Below are 23,390 nucleotides of genomic sequence, written 5' to 3'. Positions count from 1 at the left end.
TTTGTCTCTCTGTTGTCTTGGAACTAATTTCTTTGTATTACCAATATGAGATAGGGAAAATAGTATATTCGATAGAATGAATGTCAGCAATTATTCTGAGAATACCCTTTTCATTTCTTCTGTCAATTTTCATATTTCTGAGAGTGACTATATCCTCTGGCAGTGTATTTATGGAAATTCAAAGGAATTTAATACATATTGCTCAATTAAGTCACTGGAATAATTCCATTGTGTCTTTGTACCTTGTTGGTCTCTGTTTTTAAGGAATCTGGCATGAGCCCTAAGGTTTTATAGTGGCTCAGTAACACCTAAACAAATAGTTATGGTGTAAGTGCAAGATGATGAGAATGCCATTATTTCCTGCTTTTATTGTCAGGATGCAGTTTCTCAAACTTTTTGGTGTCAGAACTTCTTTATACTTTTAAAAGTATAGACGTTCCCCTCCCACTCCTTATCCTTAGGTATATGTTCCAAGACCCTCAGCCGTTGGCTTCACAGAATAGTACTGGGCTCTATAAATACTGTGTTTTTCCCGTATATACATACCTGTCATAAAGTTTAATTTATAAATTAGGCATGGTAAGATTTGAACAACAACTGTACTGTAGAACCATTATAGTAGTATACGGTAATAAAAATGATATGAATGTAAATCTTTCTTTCAACATTTCCTTATTAACTTGAGAACTCTCCTTTCCCCTCAAAGGAAACATTTTATAGCTTCTTTTTGGCATATCTGAATTGCCAGCATCACTACTCTTGAGCTTTGGGACCATTATTTAGTAAAATAAGAGTTACTTAAAACAAACACAAATACTGCAACAGTGGAGATGGTACTAAGTGCCAGTGGGTGGTAAATGTATACAGATGGATACTCTGGACAAAGGATGATCCATGTTTCTGGGCAGGATGGAGCAGATTAAAAAACTGATGTCAACACAGTGTTGGAAGGGCTGCAAGAGCAAGGCACATAGGGTACTGTATGGGGACATAGAGCAGTGTGTTAGGGGATCAGGGTGTGGGGCTCAGTAGTACAGGGATTGCCTATCATGTGCAAGGCCTTGGGTTTAATCACCAGCACCATCAAACAAAACAAAACCCTTGGCTCTGGTGACTCACACCTGTAATCCTACCTATGTGGGAGGCTGAGATAACCAAAATAACCATAGCAGAATGGACTGGAGGTATGGCTCAAGTGGTAGAACATCTGCTTTGCAAGTATGAAGCCCTGAGTTCAAACCTCAGACCCACCAAAATTTATAAATTGTTTATTTGTGGGATTTTTCATTTGAATACTTTCAGATTGTTACTGATTTTAGGTAACTAAAACTGCAGAAAGCAAAACTGGATAAAGGAGGACTGCTGTAAACAAGGTTTTGCTCATGTGGGTTACAGCTATGAAGATTTAATACATTATAAGTAAAAATTGAGAAATAAAAATAAACTCCATTACATGTTATAGTAAATAACACTTTTAATGAAAAGAAACTGCTTTCTGAAACAAAGATTAATGAGAAGAAAGGCATTATTTTATGCTTTGCCAGTCAATTTAATGCATGAGTTAATAGATGACAGCTGAATTCTCATCTTCTACCTGCTGTTGTTGATGTGTTGTATTATTTGGACTTAAGTATATGAAGAAGATCCTATTTCATACAGATAATGTAGTGGAAAAGGAAGGAATACTTTAATAGCATTTTCAGAAAATAGATTTTTTTTCTTTGATACTAAATCCAATCAAGTTTGGTTAAGTGTAGTTTCCTAAAGATAAGTTGCAGTGGGGGAATCAAAAACCTTATCGGTGAATTTTTCATACTTCTGCCGTTGTAAAATCCATTGATCTGTTTTACATAGATGGATCTTATACCTGTATATATTTTGGTTGTTAAGAAAATACTGTTTCACTAAGGTATACAGATTTTCAAATATTAACACATTTCACTTTTTAATAAAAATAGTAAGCATGCATTTGTTGATATCTCCAATCTTATAAAAATATTTAAATATTGGGAAACTGTTAAGCTTGTGGTGGCAGATGTTATAAAATTGAATTTTTTTGCTTAAAAACTTGAATTTTATCATTGGGAGGAAATATTGTCACTTGTTTTCTCTGAACTGACAGATTCAATTTGTACATTCTTAAGAAAATGTCTACTTAATACACAGGTCAAATGGATCTCCAACAGTTGTGTAGTGTTATTCTTCAAGTCAACCATCATTGGTATGCATTAGAAGTGTTTAGTGTATTTCTCATTTTGTCACAGTACTATTAAACAATTTGTATTCTCAGGGGTTAGAATTTAATAAAATTAACATTTGTCTTTTTATGAAGGTCATTCTTAAGTGAAACTGACTTAGTGTTTTTGTTTTTTTGGTTTTTTTTTAAATACTGTGAGGGCCTGTTGGTGAAGAATACAATGACAAGTATTGTTTGGTATCACCATCTTGGTTTATGCCAAGGTGTTAACAGTTTTACCAACCATTGCTTTTGTATTACTAAGAGCACTATGACTACATTTTCCCAGTGACCAACATGTGATGTTACAAACTCATGCACTGTCACTGTAGTGACAGTGAAAAAGGCAAAATCATCTTAGTATTATTTTGCACATAGTTTTAACTTCTCAGACACAAAGAGACTTCACAGACCACCAGGGATTCATAGGCCACACTTTGAAATGTGCTAAGCTAATTACAAGTTAGATCCTAATTTTGTTGACATACATTTGAGGATTCGATGAAAACTGTGGACATACTCCCCCGAAAGATATGCTTAAACACCAAATTTTGCGTGTAATTTTCAGGGGGATTCTAAGCTTCCTGAAACAGACCAACCATAGTTCTCAAACTTTGTGTGGGAATTACCTGGAGGGTTTGTAGAAACACAGGTTGCTGGCCACACCCCCAGAATTTCTCTTCCAGTTGGTCTGGAGTGGAACCTAGTAATTTGCATCTTTAACAAGTCTCAGGTGAAGCAAATACTTTTTGAGCGCAATGATTGTTAACCCTGGACCAATTAAATCAAGTTGCCGTATAGGGGTAGAGCTGTGTGCAGATAGGGCTGAGAATCATTACCTGGGGACACATCGAACCTAGTTAATTCGAATTTTTATGAATTTGAAGGTATTTTGATGGTTGTTACTATTTATGTGCCTGTAAGGTGGTTTTTATATCTGAGGAAAAACTATTTTTAGTGTTCCTGAAATTACTGCATTACACTAGCTCTGGGTTCTGAATGTGAAATGAAATAAGTATTATTGCTGAAAGTTTTTTAGCATATAATTCTAGAGTTTTTACTAAACTTGCTTTCCTAAAAAGGTTCTACTCACTCATATTCCTAACATACCCTTAATACCACCAGCATAGTTTCTTTTTTGAAATACAGCATACACACAGAAATGTGCACAAATTATAAGTAAAATTTCATAAAGTGAACACAGTCCTTTGAGTCACTAGCCCTTCACCAGCCATAGATTACTTTGTCTGTTTTTGAACTTGATAAGTTTTTGAACTTGATATATAATTGTTACTATCTTGTGAGATTCAGCTATATGATATTTTTATATTTTCATTGTATAGAATTCCATTGTGAATATGCTACTAATTACCCATTTTACTATGATGAGCAGTTTCTGTGTATTGGCTATTTTGATAGTGCTCCAATGAACATTTTTGTATATTTCTAAATGTCATCATTTAAAACATTTATTAGCTTGTTAATTATAAAAAACAGTATTCATGTTTTAATTTGCATTTCAGGGGTCATCTCAGTTTTGCTTTTTTATAATTGGTATTTTTTGTGAATTTTCTATGCCTTTTGGTAGTTTGTTCATGCTTTATTATAGTCATTGCAAATATGCACTTAAACATTAAAATGTTTTTTCTCAAAGTTAAGAAGGTTGACTTCAGTAACCTTGTGTTTATGTTTTTATAGCTGATGTGTTTTCTTTCTGGAGCATTTACAGATTTCTTAACCTTTGATATTGTTAGGAGTAAATATAATATGTCTGTCAATTCTTTTTGACACTTCATGAACTCTTATTAACCCGAAAATTTACATCTTCCTTTAATTATGAGAAGTTCCATTATTACGTTTTACAATACTTTCTCTTTTCCCATCTTCCATCGTCTTTCGTCTTTTCTCTCATTCACTCCTATGTATGCCTTTCAGATACCTTTGGTAGAGTTCTCCATGGGCTTAGGTTTTATTCCTTTAGGTGGTTTGGGGCAAGTAGAAACATGCCTCATGGTAGAGAGTCACTGAAATGGTGCCCTCTTGCTCAGGATTTTCCCAGCCCTCGTTTTAATTACCTAATTGGTTAGCCCACCTGTACTTTGCTCCCCAGCCAATTTCCAATATTTTACCTTGATGCTGTCCCTGTACTTTTTGGCTAGAGCTGAGCCAGAAATGCTGCTTTCATGTTTCACAACAGCAAAAGGGACAATGTGACAGTGTTCAAAGTGAAAGCTTCATTCTCATTTAGCCCCTGTCCAGGATTCTTTATCTTCCGCTATTAAGCCAGTCTTTCTTTTCACAATGGAATCTAACCCTTTTTTCCCCTGCCCTAAGAAATAGTATCTTAGTAGTTTTTGTTTTTAAACTGGGATTTTGGCTTGTCTCTCTACCCTTTTTGCTTTTGGCAATTTCTGCAGTGGGTTTAATATTGGCCAATGTTGTTTCATTGAACCTTTAATTTTAGATAAGTTTAAAATACTGAACATAAGTGAAAAAAAACCCAACTTTCTATTTTTGAACTCAGACCTGGGGAAAAAAATACCAACACATTTGATATTGAAACGTTTTTGAATGGTTATAATTACAACTCTTTTAACATTAGAATAAGGAAAATTGTTTTAAGTATATTCAGTTAGGTTGTGTGTTATGAATTTAGGTTTTCCTCACTGTGTCACCACAATACTTTCCACATAATACATTTTAATTTTTCTTTGAATATATGCAATAATGTCATTGTTTCTCACCAGTTGTTTAGGGGCAAGAATGTGCTGAAATTTACAAACTTGTATTATTTAATCTAATAGTTGGTGAGAAACAGTTCATGAAGTTGAGCTTTTTTTTTTTTTTTTTGAGTTCAGCTGCCTGCTAGACTTGACCCTTCCCTAAATGGTACTTCCACAAATTGAGTTGTTCAAGTTAGACTCCTGGGATCCAGCCATCCTTGCGTTAAAAACCGTGTCCCAGTTTCTCTTCCTTGACTCATCTATAGTGCCACTGTTCTGTTCTATGACACCATCAATTCTTGCCCACACTACACAGTATTTTTAACTAGTTTATTTTGGTTTTGCTCTTGACTCTCTTCAATTTATTTATTTAAATTCAATTAATTAACTAATTTTGAGACAATTGAATTATTGATCCTCTTGCCCCAGCCTCCTGAGTACTAGGATTAGAGGCTTGCACTGAAGAGGAAGATAACCTTGAAACAGGGCTGTAAAATAAAGAGGAAGACAGCCTTGAAACAGGACCTTAAAACATTGGTAAGCTGCCAGAGATGTACAGCATGAGGAATTGCCCATTAAAGCCATGCAAAAGTACAGGATGGAGATAAAGGGCACCATGCAGAGATAAACACCCATTCCCACCTTCTTTTGTCTCCACTTGTAAATAAACTTTCCAAAGCAGATCTCCCCTGCTGTTCTTATCTAAACAACCTTAGGTCTCTAACTCACTGTTAGCCCCAATAACCTGGGCACATTCTTGTAACTTGATGCCCTGCACTTCCTTTTAAATATCCTGTGAATCCTTTGTTAGGGCTCAGACACATCTGGGCCTGCTGCTGTAAATAAAATCTGAGTTCTCCAGCCCTCCTAGTGTCACTTGGTTTCTCGTCTGTCAAAATATTCTCCCAACAGCACTACCATGCCCAATTCCAAATTATTTTTTGCATAGCTAGCCAGTAATCCTTTTTAGGCTCCAATTGAGTCAAGTGATTTTTCTTTTAAATGATTTCCCATGTATTTATAATGAAATTTAAACTTCTACCCATGGCTTACAAAACTATGGTGGATACTGTTGTTTATTCCTTCCAAATTCATCTAATTTTTCAATGGATACAATATTTGTTTGAGCTCTGTGCTCAGCTATAAAAGACCTGTTTTAATAGGTTGACAGATGTCATATTTTGGCTAAGGAAATATAGGTGTATCTAGAGAGGTTGTGGCATTCTTAATAATAAAAAAGCCTTTTTCTCCCTTCTTGTCTGGGAACCTAGATATAAGGCTGAGAGATACAACAGTCTTTTGTGACCAAGAGATACAAGGAAGTGGAAGAAAGCTTGCATCTACTAAGGATGCCAGAGTGCAGAGTCTTAATGGACTCCTAATATTATTGTTGGGCTGCTTAGTGAGTCTGGATTGCCTGTGTGTAGACAAGTTGTGTGAGACAAGAAAATCCCTCCCCTAGTTGGTGGTGTCACTTGGAACTGAGTATGTTCCTACCTGATATAATAAAGACCCTACATAATCAAGGCCTTACTTGTCTTTCTGAACTTGGCTTTACATTTCTACTGTTGACTGTGTTATAGATACATTAGCTAAGAGATAAATTTGATTACCTGACAAACCCTTGCTCAAATCCAAACTCCTTACCATGTCTCAAAGGCTGTGAGTGACCTGACCCTGCAGATCCTGCTAGGTACTGAAACCTAGCCAATAAGACCTAATGAAATATAAAGTGGGAAAAATAATTAAGAAAGGTACTAGTTTATAAAGGTAAAAATGCTAATGTGCAGTTTCTTTTATTAGCTCATTGTAATGTAGCTTACATTGTTATCATTGTACTAAAATTGTAATTATCAATGGTCATTTTTCCCTTTCTTTGTTGATTTCACTAAATCCTAATCATGTTGGACTTTGCCTAATGTTGTTGGTCCTTGACTTCCTCAGTTTGGCTTCCTTGGTATTTTTTTACCTTTCTAAGTATTTGCCTAGTCCTTACACTGTTACAGACAGAATCTTTCTCTTTCCCCCCACCTTCCTTTTTTTGTCTGAAAACTGTGATACTTACCAGTGTTCTGATTCTGTATCTTCAAATACCTGTATCATCACTTGTCTGCCCCCTAATTTCTGAAACTCAAGAAATCTAAGCGGAATAGTTGCACTGAATCATCTATTTCACATACTTTGGCCACCAGTCTCAATAGGAGATATTCTGTCATCATCTTTATTTCTTCCTTTTCAGAATCCTTGTAACCAAACTGCCAAGCATGTATTTTTGTTATCCTTACATTTCTCTCCAGTTTCCCTAATGTAATGTTGAGTATTATGATTTGTCTTAATTTGGTTGTCAGCAGTATTTAAGTAACCTTTTACTTTTCAAATACAGTGAAGAGTCTTGTGAAGCTTGTGGGGAAAGAGAATGTCTTGGGTAGGAGTCTTGTCTCATTCGTGTTGTATTTTAGCACAGTTGCCCAGTCACATATGTAACTAAGAAATGCCTTTTGAATCAACTGCCCAATGACTAGAGCAAGAGCTTTTTTAGCTCTAGTTCTGTGACGTGAGCAGATCAATTTGACTTTGAATGGAGCTAATGTTTTTATATTTTGTTTTACCCTTTTTACTGTAGAGTACAGTACTTGAGTTCCTATTCATTGCTATTGTTAAAGGATTTCTAATGGCTCTTTTTACAAAGTCAACTTAATGTAGTAAATAGACATTTTTCTGTTCTCTTCAGGTTTTGGAAGAAAGGATGTTGTAGAACACTTACTGCAGATGGGTGCTAATGTCCATGCTCGTGATGATGGAGGTCTCATTCCGCTTCATAATGCCTGTTCTTTTGGCCATGCTGAGGTTGTGAGTCTGCTACTGTGCCAAGGGGCAGATCCAAATGCCAGGGATAACTGGAACTATACACCTCTGCATGAGGCTGCTATTAAAGGGAAAATTGATGTCTGTATTGGTAAGTAGGATTTAATGATATTTAAGTTGTAAGGCCAACTGTCATACATTTGAAATAAAGGTTTACTCTTATTTTTTGTTGTCATGATATAACTACCATTTGGTAAGTTTATTGCTTCTTCTAGAGAAATTCTTTCCGTCAAAAGGGAAGTAGAGAGAGGGTAATCTAAGGTTGTATAAGAACAAGATTTAAAACATTAACTTTCCAAATGCAGGTAGAATGCCAACTGGTGTGGAGCTAAATTTTGATGAATTGCTGTTGTCAAATGTAGTTTCTTTATTAAAAAGCTGCAGATTATTCATCCTTGCATCAACAAGAGCCCTTATAAAGTACAAACTCTTACTGAATCTGAAGACATACTGTTCCACACCAGTTGGCATTCTACCTGTGTGCAGGAACCCAGGGAATCCTTACTTGGGAGCCTAAAATTCAGACTGCTACTTAAAATCTAACAAGTAGAACATTAAAAATAGTTTTGTTTTCCAGGTCCAGTAGCATTGAGTCAGAGAGAATTAGGTCCTTGAGTGAGTGAGTTACCTTTTTGAGTATTAAAATGGGGATACTAACTGTATGCCATACAGTTAAGAGGATTAAGTGAGATAACACAAGTAAAGTCCCTTAGTGTAGTACTTGTATAATGTAATGTAATATGTCAAATAGGGGATATACCCAGTAGTTTGCAGCTCTTCTTACTTTGAAAATAACATGATTAGAAATAATTTTCTGTTGTATTGCATGATATTGATTCAGATACTTTTGTATTTACTGAAAATGCAAGAGAAAATGAAGCCTAATAGTACTTCTTTTGTCTTTAAGCATATTGTCTTAATAAGGAGAGATTAAGCAAGCTATATAAAGATAATTTTAATTGTGTTATTAAATACTAAGTTGGTTAAATGAACTATTAAAAGCAATTAGCTGTAATTCTCATTTATCTTATTCTAATTCCAAACTTCAATTATTTAATATGCAATAAAATTACTGCTAGTTTTTCTCCACAGTATATACATTACAGTATATAGTCTATATAGTTTATGTGTTTTTAATATGTCTCTGGTAAAGAGCACTCACTTCCTCCACCTTCCATATGCCTTGCAAAAATTAGTTGAAAATTCACCAAATCCTTGAGAACTCCCTTTTTGTTTCATTATTGTCTTTGTGCCCTCTTCTTGCCAGAATACCTCCCTTCTTAATTTTTAACATCAGTTTTCCATGTAAAAACTAAATTGTAATCTTTTAAACAAGTCCCAATGTAGCATTTCCATAAAAGCTCTAAGTTGGCAAAATTCCGTACTGTATCCTTAAAAGGGAGAAGTGCAGCCAGGAATGATAATGTAATGTCCTCTTGTGAAATACCACCCCCAACACTGTACATCCTTATCTTGATGTCTTCCCTATTTATGTTCAAACTGCTTTCAAGAAGGCTAGCATATTCATGCATTTACTTGATAAATGTGGTACTAGTATAGTCAGCACTCTGAATAATGATGGTAAATATATGATAGCATATACTCACGTATATTGATTATATATGGTTTTATATTTGCTCATTCAGTTTTTTTAGAATTCCTGGAAAGCACTAGTATGAATACCTTTACTCTTTGAGGCCTGAAGGAATATGGCAAACATGCTTAAATTTAGAGGAAAATGGGCAAAAAATAAAATTAAAAACTTCACATTTTTCAAAGTGATATATATATAAGACTTTATTTACCACTTGTTTGTCTATTAAAAGAATTACATATTTGCATTTACTCTAGACTGACCATGATAGTTCAGAACAGTCTGTGGGTTGCAGTTAAGTGCCTGACTTAAGTTTGGAGTTGTGTGACCAATGGCTCATCTGCTTTGGCAGTTCTTGGTTTGCATGGTGATCGTATTATCTGAAACGTGTGTATATTAGAACATTTCCTCACTTTGTGCAGGTCCATGGTTACTGGGATTTTAGATGCAGGTTCAGTTTGGAGACAAAGATTTTAGGAATTCCTCACTAAACTAGAAAGCTGTTAAATAAAATGGTCATATTTATAGACTTAAACTCTTGTTTTAGTTCTTGACTCATTTAAATCTGCTAGTCTTTTTCAAATTGGATGAATGCTAGACTTTTCATCTGTCAACAGAATTCAGAATTAAGAATGTAAGTCTGAGTTTTTTTCATATTTTCTCCTTGGATACGACAGTATAAATAAGACTTACTTAAAAAATCAGTTGTTTATCCAAATATGTGTTTATTTTGGGTCAAGCCTGAACATTTCTTAATTTGCTGTAGTACAGATACCATGGTTAGAGATAGAAGGCACATATTTTGTGTTGCCTGTTTGGAGCACAGTTTTGAGTGTGGTCTTTTAAAAGAATATCCTTAAGTATGATAATTACTCTTTGCAAGAACAGAACATGTTCTAATGGGTCCCCTAAAGAGAAACATGGCTGCCTTGAGTGTTTTTCTGAATCATGGTTTCAAGTATTCTTACAGGGGACTTGTTTGATGGGGTTGTTAGGAAGAAGACATCGTATATCAGAGTAGTAAATGAGGGATTTAGAATTTAAATGTGCCTTTTAGAATTTGCTTGAGGGATAGGAAACTTGATCTGGGGTAATCCTAGCTTGTGTTTGTGTAGAATGATGGATAGGAATTAAGTGCTGGTGCTAGAATTATATATGACATGTAGTTTATCACTTAACTGTGGATTTAAACAAGTAACTGCTTTGAGCCTCAATTTCTGATTTATAAAATGAGCATCATAGCTACTGTATGAGATTGCTATGGGACGTTAAAATATGTATATAAAGCAAATGGAGCCTTGGTAAATGCTTGTTTCTTTCTTTCCCCTTGGGTGGCTAATAAGAAGGTATTCACATTGATCATTTTTGTATTTTGACACAAAGTGGACACTCAGTAAAAGCTTGATTACTTAATTACCACATGCTGCTGTTTGTTATCAGCAATGTGAATGTGTATGTCTTTTGTTTCATATCCTTTGTAATTTTAAAACTTGAACTGTGCTTTGATAATACATGGCGTAGGCCCCCTGTCCTCCCTCCCCCATTTAGGTCTTTTAATAAAGATATTGAATGTAGGATTATAAGAAATTACTAATGTAACAAACATTTTCCTCACAAACATTTCAATATCAGGAGCATGAAGTTCTGCTGGCTTACTGTGACCAAATATAACGTGAAAGAAAGCTTGATAAAATTGAAGGAATATGAAAAATGGTTAGTATTTTTCAAAGCAAGTTAATTCAAGCTGCCAGAGGTCATCATGTCACTGTTTCTGGAAATTGTAACCCAGTGGGACTAGAGAGGGGAAGAGGGCAGAGGAGGTATTTCATTAAAACAAAAAGGTGGTCTTTTCTTCCTCGCTGTTGGGGAAGGGAGCTGAGGTGGGATCTGAACTATATGTTGAATACTGTCATTAAGAGTAATTGGTGTGTGGGGGAGTGATGGAGTGGCTCAAGTTGTAGTGTGCCCACCTAGCAAGTGTTAGGCTCTGAGTTCAAATCCTAGTACTACCAATTAAAAAAAAAAAGAGTAATTGGTGGGCCCATTGTGCTGTGCAAATATACCTGTAATCCCAGCAGCTGGGAAGCAGAGGCAGGAGGATCATGAATTCTCTTTGTAGCCTGTGCTACAAAGAGAGACACTGTCTCAAAAAAAAAAAAAAGCTATTAGGATAATTTATTAAATCCAATAGAAAAATAAGACTTCTAAAAATAATTTAGTTTTAACCAAATAACTGAATGATACTCCTTTGTCTCCTTCAGATTGAAAGTACAATAGTATACTGAAGTTTCAGTCTGTTGAAACAGTTCTTGGAGTCATAGGAAAATAATAGCATTGGTAGAATTTCTTTCCAGAGCAGAATCAGAATATTTTGGTACTAATTTAATCCTGGTTTCCTTGGGGAATGTTTTAAAATGTGTAACTTTAAACTTTGTAACTAGTAATATTAAGTAGTTTTAATTGGTCTTAACGTTTTTTTACACACATAGGAACTTTGTCTAGAATGCAGGTAAGTCCTAGAGGCCTTAAGCCAGAGAAGAGGTGGGGTGAGCAGTTCAGAAAGGATTTAGAAGGGCAAGTGGAGGAGGGTATCTAGGGTTCTCTCCTAGAGACATCATGGGAAGAACATTTTACATATGGACCTCGTTCTGAGAGCTGGAAAAATTCTGTGGTAATATTATAAACTAACATGGACAGAATGTAAAGATACTTTATTTATTCCTGAGGATTATTTCATGTAGATGAATCCAGTCAAGTATTAGAAGAAGTAATCATCCTATAAAAAAGCATAAAACAATTGGCATGGCACATATTAATTGCTCCTAGGGTCTTTATTGCAATACGACAGGTATTTTTTAACAGTACATAGATACACGAGTCTGTTTTTGAAAGGCAGATGAAAAGATTGATTTGTATGACCCAAGTTGTTTATTGAATTCTTGTTATGCATATATGCATATAAGTATGTATTCACATTTAATCATAACATCAATTCTCTGAGTTAACTAATGTTTTATAAAAGTGGAGATTGAGGTTGACAGTGTTGAAGTAACTTGCCCGACGTCAGACATTGACCAAGTCCAGAGCAATATTTTGATGCTCCAGTATTGTCTGGCTTCTGGGAGACTACTTACTTCCAGGTTTCTTTAAGTTTTTCAGATAGGATAAGAGATGCTGTATTATAGTGATTCTTACATTTATTCTAATGCCTGCCTTATCTTGTCATAAGTTATGGCTTGTGTAGTAAATAATGCTGATTTCAGTAATGCATTATGGCCTGAGTTAACTCTGCTCTTTGCAAAAAGGATATAAGAGATCTTGGATATAAAAATCTACAATATACGGATACAGAATAAACTGTATCTAAGTTACTACAGATGAAGTGTACCTTAATAAAATCTTAGCTGGGTGTGCCTGTAATCTTACCAGTTGAAAGGCTGAGGCAGGAGGCAGGAGGATCATGAGGCCAGCTTAGGCTACTCCCTGTCTCATCCCCTCCCCCCACCTCCAAGTAATAATAATAAAATTTTAAATCTTGGTTTTTCTGTATAAGAAAATAGGAGCAAAATTTAATTTGCTCCTATTTAAATGTTATAACCAATATTTGATCATAAAGATTGAAGGAGATGCGTTTAACTCATTAAATCACAAATAAAGGAATTCTTCCATGTAAATTCAGTAACTTTTTAACTTTTTATTCAGTCAGACTTATTTTTTGAGTAATGAGATATTTTAAAATATCTTTTTAAGAAAATTGCTATGTGTATATGCTTGAATATTCCGGGCATTTAAAAATGTTTCTTTGTTTTACCATCCTCACATGCAGGAGGGTGTAGGTGCCTTTAGTATCTGCTGATGTCCAGCTGAAGACATGGAGGCACAGGGAGGCGAAGGTGCTTCAGAAGGTCCTAGAGCTAGGTGGAGGCAGAACCAGGATTCTAACCCATGCAGTCTGGCTCCAGAGTCTGGGCTCTTAACCCTTAACTGTGGCATGTTGCCATGAGTAGTGAAGGACGCTTAATGGGAGACATTTTGATTTTTTTGAAGTTTTTTCTTTTTTAAAGAAATGCAGTCATTTTCTCTCAGTGAGGTACATAGAAAAAAGTTGTGAATGGGTGTCTGTGTAATGAGACACATAAAAGCAAAATAGTTCACTGGGGTGAAACTTAGTAATTTTTTTTACAAATATGCTAGACTCAGATATTGACAGAATTCTCAAAATTTTGGTTATTTCTCTTTTTGCTTTCAGTACTGGAGTTTAAACTCAGAGCTTTTCACTTGCCAGGCAGATCATGTATCACTTGAGTCATTCCTGAAAGCCCTTTTTTATTTTCATTATTTTTTAGATGAGGTCTGGAGGGTTTTGCTCAGGGTTGGCCTAGACTTGAGGTGCCGCTCAAACAGCTGGGATTATAGGTGTGTCAGGCCCTGGTCACTTTTGTATTAAAGACAAAGACTTATAAAAAAGAAGTTAACCCCCCAGAATTAACAGATTTATATTAGCCTTCTTTATTTAGTACTGTCATTGTATGTGATATTTTAATGTACCTAATTTTTATTAATTCAATATATTTACTGTTTAATTACATTTTGTGTTACTCGGGAAAATTCAATTTTTATTCTCTATCGGTTACAGATCAATTACTTTAAACAACAACTTTGCAAAACCATTGTTTTGACAAATATACTTAAGCATGGGTAAAGATAAGTTTTGTCTCATGAGAAATGTCACTCTTACTATAAAAGTGTTATGTATTTGTACTAAATATTAACAATGTACAAGTATATTAAATACAAAGTGAAAGTCCTAATTATTTCACTCTCTCAGAGATATGATCACTGTTTTGAATCTGTTCATTCTCCATGTATAATTCTACCTATATATTAAAAACAATTTTGAATATGTGTTACTTTAGGAAATATAAATTAAGGCATCTACCCAAATATCCTCTCAGAGCTAATCCTCCCCCAACTCCATTGTATATTGCCTCTTCCTGCATCCCTGGCCATATTTTTTGAATCAGGAACCAGATATTGAGGCAAGCAGGGTTACATTCTCTTTAGTGGTAATTTGAAATGAAGATTCAGACAGTACAGGAGTATGTGCTTACATCTGAGGGGAATGGCTGGGAGACAAGGATAGATAGCAACAAGGTAAAATTTTGAACACATATCTACCTTTACTTTTGATGAGATATCTCTGTTCTTTTAAGAAATGTACCTGTTATTAAGGTATCTAGTTTTTATCCCTTGTAATTGAAAAAAGAAACTATCTGATAAAGTCAGTATTCAAAGATATAGTCATAGACCATAGCATCTTAAATTTAGAAGGCTCATTTGAGACCATATTTACTATTTATTGTTACTTTTTTACTTACTTATTTCTTACTAGTTTACCTTACTGATTTATTATTTATGTTTTTAAACCATAGAAATTGATCTTTAAATGAAATGTAATGTGCAGTAGTGTGGCATGTAAGTGTTCAGAGAGAGGGAGAAAGCAGCACAGGCCTTGATGCATTCTACCTTGCATATGTGTATGTGAGCGAGATTAGGTCCTGGAGAACCTCAAGACAGAGGCTCTCAGCCAGGGGCAGTTTTTTCTTTTGAGGGGTTATTTAGCTATGTACAGTAGACCCTTGGTAACAGTGAGTATCTGGTTCCAAGGATACCACCATTGAGGAAAAACCACGCATGCTTAAGATTGTGTAGAGTTCGGTGCTGTACTGCAGAAACTTGATTCATTTTTCCGTAACACTGCCCAACTTCCACTCAAGACATGCTGCCTTTCAACACATTTAAATTTTCACTTGGTCACTTAAATTAAAATCATTCACTTTCAACTTGCTTTTAGGGCACCATTTACTTTTGGGTGGTAGATTTTCACAAAATGGAAGGATAGGAAACACTCAGCAGATCACATAACGATAAAAACACAACAGAGCTTATCTGCATCAACTGAGCTGCCTAATGTATGTGTAGGAATTTAAAATTTTTGTTTTTAAAATTAGAAAAAATTTAACATTATTAACAGTGCAGTTGTTCAAAATTGTGTGTAATAAATTCAACAATAAGGCGGGCTTACTGTACCAGGACATTTTTGTCACAAGTAGGAGCCACTACTGACATGAGGCAGATGGAGGTCAGGATTACTGTTAAATTTAAAAGGGACAGGACTGCTCCTCACTGCTAACCATGTGGGGCAAGATAGTCGAGGTGACAGCCAAAGCCTGATTACTTAGGTTGGCAAAGATACAATAAGATACTTTGATTTTATTACTTATATAGACAGAAAAAAGAAGGATAAACACAAGGTGCTAACTCCCCATGTTCCTTGAATCACACACCAAAAGAGTGACACGGAAAAAAAATAAGGCCAAATGCCTGCATCGAGAGTTGTGGGATACTCTGTTTGAAGAACCAGCAGCTGGAGAAGGGCAGAAAAAAATCCTCACACCTCCTTAGAAGTAGAGCAGTGAGATAAGTGTCTTATGACAGCTTCCTATCCTGTCTTGCTCCCAGAGGACCACAAGGTGTTGAATCAACACTCACATTAAACTGCAGTTGTGTATTTATTTGCAAACCCTATTGGGGCACAATGATGGAGAAGTTATACCCATAACAAAGAATTATCTGTTCCAAAATGTCGATAGTTTCAACGTAGAGTGTCTGTTCTAGAGTAGCCCTGTTCAATAGTTTAGACATATAGTAATTTAAATTTTTTCAAGTAGCCACATTAAAAATGGGTGATATCAATTTAATGGCATATTTTATCTAACACAATGTATACAAAATACAATTTCAATAGGCAATGTTAATAAAACATGAGATTTTTAAAAACATTTTTAAACTAGGTTTCTGAAGTATGTTTATTTTACTTAAAGTAAGTCTCATCTAAAAATAAAATTTTTTAATGAGTATCAGTTCATCCATAATTGGATTTCATAAAGTTTGCTGGTGAAAGAGTAGATTCCTATACCTATGGTATTCTAAACATTTCTCAGTGACTGAATCATTCACCAGTTTTTAAATCAACCAAAATTAAGTGCAACTTAAAATTCGGATCATCACTCTCTCTAGACACAGTTCAAGGACTCAGTGGTCACATGTGACTAGAGCTACTATACTGCATAGCTAGCTCTAGAGCACTGGAAAATTATTAATCATCTCATTTTATGAGTGAAAGAGATAGACAGCTACTACTTCACAACTTTTCTTCTGAAACCCAGCCTAGTCCCCGGTTCATCACATTTGTCCTTTAATCTCTGTTTTTAGAAGAGCTTTATAAATGGGTCCATTCGGCCACGTATTATGTAATGTGGATCTCGGGTTCCTCCAAAGATTATTAATGAAGGTGAAAGAAGCTTACTTTAGTCAGTGAATGTCGCTAATCTTTTAGTGAAGAAGACACCATTGAGAATCAAAGAAATGTTTATCACATATTCTCAAGAGAAACTTGCTTACTAGAGCCTGAATGTGTTGAGAGAGAAAAGAATTGGTCACTCTTTTATTTTGTCTCAAATTTGATCTGGTGTACACAGCCTTTGTTTATTTCTTATGAATGTTAGATTTCAAAGAAATAAAATGAGTAGCATATTCAGAGGTTGGAACAGTGCTATGAAAATGTAGATCTTCATTGAAAAGGATCCTTAAAAGAAATGTAATATTTAAATTTAAAATATTATTAAGTGAACATTTCACAAATGAAAAATATTAAATTTATGTCCAAAAGTTTTATTTTTTTAAATGTTTAATCAGAACTAGACCTTATTGGCTTAGTATAAGACCAGCTCTTTGGATATATCTACTTATTGCCATTTATTTAAAATATTTTTTAAAGTATAACAATATAGTTAATATCACCTAAGTTAAACCTGTCTTATAAATAGAAGTATGATGTTTTTGGACTACAAAATAATTGGCATTTTGGCAAATAGACATGGAAAGATTATAATTAAACCTCTGCTTAATATATGCTGTAAATAACATGTATGTTAAGGTAGGTCACAAAATGATCTTCAGTGTAGTTTATATACTATTAATACATTAATTTGCATGCTTTCTCTTGAGTTATTGGCTGCTTTCTTATAGTTATTACTGACTTACACGTAAAAAATTTTTTTCTGCGTGATTAATGAATTTCTACTATTTGACCTTTTTGAACCTGTAGATTTGTGTCTTCTATTAGATCTAGGAAAATATCAGGCAATTGTCTATTCAAATATGTTTTCTTATTTTTACTTCTAAACTGTCCACAGAATGTTATACTTTCAAATTCCATCCTTTGTCCACTATAGTTTTATTTTTTCATTTATGAAAACACCTATTGATTTAGTTTTCATTTCAATAAATTTTCCTTCAGTTGTGTCTAATGGTTAAACTGTCCATTAAAAAAAAACACACTGAGTTACAACATAAAAGCCACTTTATTTAGAGTTTGAGGCAACGAAATAAAATGAATTAACTTTAAGAATATCATTTTTAAGTTTTGAGAAGGGTACCCATGTAAACACCACCACAACCAAAATAATAGAACATTTTCAGCATTCTGAAAAGTTCTCTGGTACCCATTTTCACGTAGTTTCCCTTCCTTTGACCATCTCCAGTCAATAATTGATTGATTTTCTGAGATTATAAGATTAATTATCTGTTAAAAGTGCATTCTTTGTAGCTTGGCACAGTGGCAGCCTGTCATCCCAAGTAAAATAGGCAGTGTTAACAGGAGGACCATGGTCTAGGCTAGCCTGAAGAGAAGAGATCCCAGAACAAAAAGGGCTGGAGGTATGGCTCAAAGTGTAGAGTGCCTGGCTAGCAATCACAAGGCCCTGAGTTCAAACTCCAGTACTGCCAAAAAAACAAAAACAAGGCAGAAAAACAAATATGTTCTTTGGCGTTTGACTTCATTCACCCAACATGTTTTAGAGATTTTATCCTTGTTTTATGCATCAAAGTTTTATTTCTTGTTATTGCTGAGTAGTATTCTGTTGTATGAAATGTCACATTTTGCTTTTCACTTGTTAATATTCAGATTGCTTCTAATTTTTTACTATATAAACATGAACACACATGAAAATCTTTTGCATGGGTACAAAGGGTTTTATTGTTTGTTTGTTTGTGTCCTTTTGGGTAAATCTCTAAGAACAGGAATCTATGCTGGGGCATATTGTAGTTTATATTTAGCTGTAAAAGCAAATGCCAAGCTGAACTCCAAAGTGGCTGAACCATTTCTAGTGCCCATTGAGAATTCTAGTTTAATACTTCCTCATGAACACTTAGTATTGCTGGATTTTTTTTTTTATATATATGTATTTCTTTGTTGACTTCTAATACTAATCTTTTCATGTGTTTGCTAATAATTTAGTTAATCATCTTTTGTGAGTGTCCTAGTCTTTTCCTGATTTTTCAGATTATATTGTTTGTTTTTTAATGTTTTTTTTTGGTAGGAATTCCTTTTATAATCCAGAGTTCCTTATCATACATACGTGTTTTACATTATTTTCTTCTAGTTTGTCTTGTTTTAACATGTTCTTTATTGTAGTTAATTTGATAAAGCTTAGTTTATCAGTAGTTTATTTTAAAGTTCAGGTTCTTCTTCTCCTGTCTACGAATTTTTTGCGTATTCCAAGGGAATGAACACTTTTCTTTCGTGTTTTCTTCTATAGGTTTTATTATTTCAGTTAAAGTCTGTGGTCCACTCAAGTTAATTTTTGATATGATGAAGATAAGAGTTATTTCATGTTTTTGTTTTTTTCTATATAGATAATCAGTTCCAGCATGATTTATTAAATAGAGCTCACCATTGAAGCATTATGCCTCCTTTATTGAAAAATCAATTGACTTTGTATTCTATTTTGATACTTCACATTTCAGAATTTTTTTTTTTTCAGTATTGGGGCTTGAACGCAGGGCCTACACCTTGAGCCCCTCCACCAGCCCTTTTTTTTGTGTGTGTGTGTGTTAGGTATTTCCGAGATAGGGTCTTATGAACTATTTGCCCTGGCTGTCTTCAAACCGTGACCCTCCTGACCTCTGCTTCCTGAGTAGCTAGCATTACAGGCTCACGTGAGCCCCAGCAACTGACTGAGAATGGTGTTTCTTAATGGCTAATTGCAATGTGGATTCTAAAACTGTATCAGAAAACTTTGTACTGGGTAGCATCATAACTCATTGGTTGTTTTGGTTGTCTGCACTTTAAAAAATATGCCTATCAAATACCCAAGCCTAAGCTCAAGTTTTTCTGTCAGTTATCTTTTTAATGAAAAATGATACTTCATGACAAAAGTGCCTAGTCCAGCTTGCAACACATTCCTTGAAGTCCTTGTAACAACCATTTGTATTTTGACATGCAGCAGAAGTCCTTTATCTATACTTTGTAATTCTTTATATATTAAAAATTTTGTGCTCATGTGTCAACATTTAATACTTTATTTCATCAAGGAAGTAATAATGTTGAACTCCTCCCCACCTTGTTTTCACTGTAAATGCATTCTAATGAAGAAAGTGGTGGTCACTAGTTTCTATTGGTGACACTGCCTTGATATGTGCTAAGTTACCAGTAGTTTTTATCCTGGTGTGTTTGTACCACCAGGGCCAATATTAATACAATAAGGCAGGAAATAATGTTTATGTTATTAAGCCAATAGACTCCCAACCCCGCTCTGGGGTCCGGTGCTTATTCATAATTAAGGTTGTCTTTCTGTTTTCTAACCATGCAGTTATGTTAATGAGGTCTCTTGCTTCTCTTTACTCTCTCAGGAGCAGAATTTTAATCTCACAGTAGTAGTCTCCCTCAGCACCTCTTGACTACTGTGTGATGCTCTCAACCCATAGAACCTGTTACCTAATAAGCCTCATGTGGTTGTCCTAGGGCTAGTTCATATCCACTTTATCCTCTTCCTGAGGTATAGCCCTCTGGTGTGGAGGAAGTGTTTGTTATAGTCCTCACTTTTGGGGGGCTCTGGGCTTCCATTGCTGCTATCTTGCTCCCTGAGACATTGGGAAGACCGTTTTTACTTTTCTGAGTCAATAATTGTTCTCAGAACAGTGATGTCTTCTGTACCCTTTGAGTTCAGTTTTCTGCTTATAATTCTTTAGTTATCTCATTAACTTTTGGATAACTTTAGGAAGGTACATTTTTGGTTTTGTTTTAAATCTAGTTCTATTCATTGCTTATAACCTAAGGGAGGTCGAAATAAGTTGGTCTGCCTTTGTGAAAAGACAGAAAACTTGTGTCTCTTAATTCTTACTTAAATTCAGTGAACCATGTTACTATATAAAATAGCAGTAGTTACTTGAATTTTCATGTTTCCTGTTAGTAGTAAATGAACTGTTGGTGATTTGAAACACACATTAGTCTGGCTACTTTTATGCCATAATAAGTAATCTCAAATGAAAAAGATAAATGACTTTTGAAAAAATTTCCTGTGATACATGAACATGTATAGTATTCTGATGGCATGGTATGATTTTGTACAGTATCAGCGTTATACTGCAACACATGTTTCTGTAGAAGAGACTGTCCAAATATATATCAACTCCAGTCTATAGCATATATTTCAATTTAAAAGAAGGGTTTGTCTCTTAAAGCCTATGTTTGTCAGTGACAATCTTACATTGAAAGTGTTGGTTAAAATTTGGTCCTTTGATGTTTTGCTAAAATATTACACATTTTGTTTGCTTAAAAAACGAGCTTCGTTCTTTGTGAGACTCAGTTTTTGGAACTCAATAAGTGAATATCTGTACTGTTAAAGTAAGATACTTATAAATACTTGGAAAACATTTAACATAAACATAACTTCATTTTCAATTGAGTGTCATCACGAGTAACTTTTGGTTTAATGTAGCTCTAATTTCACAAAGTTTTAATACTTTTAAGAGTGTGATTCTTGCCACTTAAAGTAAAAACTGAACTAAAACACCTTTTGATGTGAACTCTAAAAGGTTTGCTACAATTTTAGCTTGAAAATTTCATATTGTTTCTATTTCTTCTGTTCTGTTTTCTTAAATAGTTAATAATGCCTATAGTTAAATATAATTTATCATAATACTTTCCAATTTCCTGGGAATTGAACATATTGAGGCTTTGCATAAGTGTAGAAATATTTTCTTTTTATTTGCAAGAATTAAAATAATACATGTTTAAATTTCATAGTTTTGAGGAATGAAATGAAACAATATGGGTGAAGTCACATTTTTAAAATTTGGCTTACAGTAGCTGAATGCCTGTACTAAAAAATGGGGGGAAAATGACCCAAACATTGTATGCACATATAAATAAAAGGAAAAAAATGGGGGAAAAAAATCACATGTCTTTGTGGTCATAGTGCACTTGAAAATGGTGTCTGAATATTTAGTCATACCTTAATTTTAACTATCCACTGTTAGGCTACCTGTTTTACTTCAAAAGAGATGGAGTTGAAGCAGTTGAGATGTTGGAACTGGAGATTTGTTAAATGTCCCACTTGGTTAAAGATAGTACAAGGGAATTTTGAACGGCCATAGTACTCTTGAATTTATGTACTGGATGTTACTCAGACTTTGCTTTGCTTGTTTTTCCTTCAAACTTTGCCTTTTGTTTATGTATTTTGAAATCTTTGTAACATTTGTGCAGTTTAAGAAGAATCTGTTTTATCTTAGTGAGCTGTCAATATTGACTACACAAGATGAACGTCTAATTATATATTAATAGTCACGTTTTGCTATTCTCTTTGATGGCTCAGAACTTTGAAAGCAAATTTTGAAGCATCAGAATTGAGTCTTAGATGGCACCACTTCAAATACTGTCTGGCATTCCAGAAGGCTGTCATTGTCCCCTTTGCTTATGTATATGCTATTCTTCCTATATTAGAAAACAGCCCTCCACAAATCCCCACCAAGAACAGTGTGAAGCGCTAGTTATTTAAAGGCACTTTAGAATGAAGTTCAATTTGAAGAATTGCTTGGGGAGTACTTTGAGATATTTTTTGTATATACCAAACGACTTTCAGAGATTATGGGTTCAATTTTTAGTTTTGCTGTCTTTTGTACAGTGTTAGGAAAAATGAAAACCATTTTTACTTAGAGGGTGGGGAAGGAAAGAGTATTTGAATCTCTGTTTTTAAAAAAAGATTTTTAGCTCTTAATACTTCAGGTCTTCGATGATAACTCTAAAAGCATTATCAGAGATTTGAGGCCTTATTGCAGATAACTAGAGGTCACCTATCTAATCCAGCTCCTTGACTCAATAGTTGTGGAAACTGAGGCCAAGACAATTTCATGTGTGTCCTGGCTCAGTGCCTAGGCTCAGATTGTTTATGGTAGAGGGCCAGGGTTTTTTTTCCTCCCCAGTGCATTATAAAATAAACAGTATTTATAAAATATATGCAAAATACAAATTAAATATTTTATGAAATACAAATAAAATATAAATACATATGAAATAAAATATAAATATATGTATACTTTACAAAATATAAAGTATTGGGAAAAATAATTTTAAGATGATATAATTCTAAATGTTTATCTTCAGTTTCAGTGCTTATCTCAATATAGACATTTTACAAATAGTTCTGTGACCAGAACAGTCCTTTGGATTCTATACTTTGTGCGCCACTGCCCAAGGTCAGAGGTTAGTGCATTCTGGCCCATACACCAAACCCAGTGCATCCTCTGTTTTCATGTGGTCTGCAAGCTAAGAATTGCTTTTATATTTTTAAGTGGTTGTTAAAAACCAAAGGAAGAATAGTTTGTGGCACATGAAAATTATATAAAATTCAAATTTCTGTGTCCTCAAGAAGTATTTTATTGGGACATAGCTATGCTCATTTAATTAATTATTGTCTGTGGGTTGGATTGCTCTATGAGTGTAGGTAGGGTTGAGGCAGGGATAAGTTGTTGAGACAGAGACCAAATGGACCACAAAGCCTAAAATACTTACTATTGGCCCATTATAGAGAAAGTTTGCTGACCTCTGCCCTAGAACAAAGCATGAAGT

At 34.5% G+C, this 23,390-nt stretch overlaps 1 protein-coding gene across 1 annotated transcript in view; it reads left to right on the top strand.

The window, feature by feature from the left end:
* The window catches only part of Tnks (tankyrase), a 148,735-nt gene that overhangs the window by 13,873 nt on the left and 111,472 nt on the right, over positions 1-23,390 (top strand). Inside the window, exon 2 of the mRNA XM_020152882.2 lies at positions 7,691-7,915. Coding sequence (XP_020008471.1) covers positions 7,691-7,915 — 225 coding nt within the window. The remainder of the gene's footprint in view (positions 1-7,690; positions 7,916-23,390) is intronic.

This window comes from Castor canadensis, chromosome 14 (assembly GCF_047511655.1).
Source record: "Castor canadensis chromosome 14, mCasCan1.hap1v2, whole genome shotgun sequence".
NCBI classification, from domain to species: Eukaryota; Metazoa; Chordata; class Mammalia; order Rodentia; family Castoridae; genus Castor; species Castor canadensis.
The sequence above is the reverse complement of the archived record's forward strand: the minus strand, read 5'-3'. Positions and strand labels throughout refer to the sequence as shown.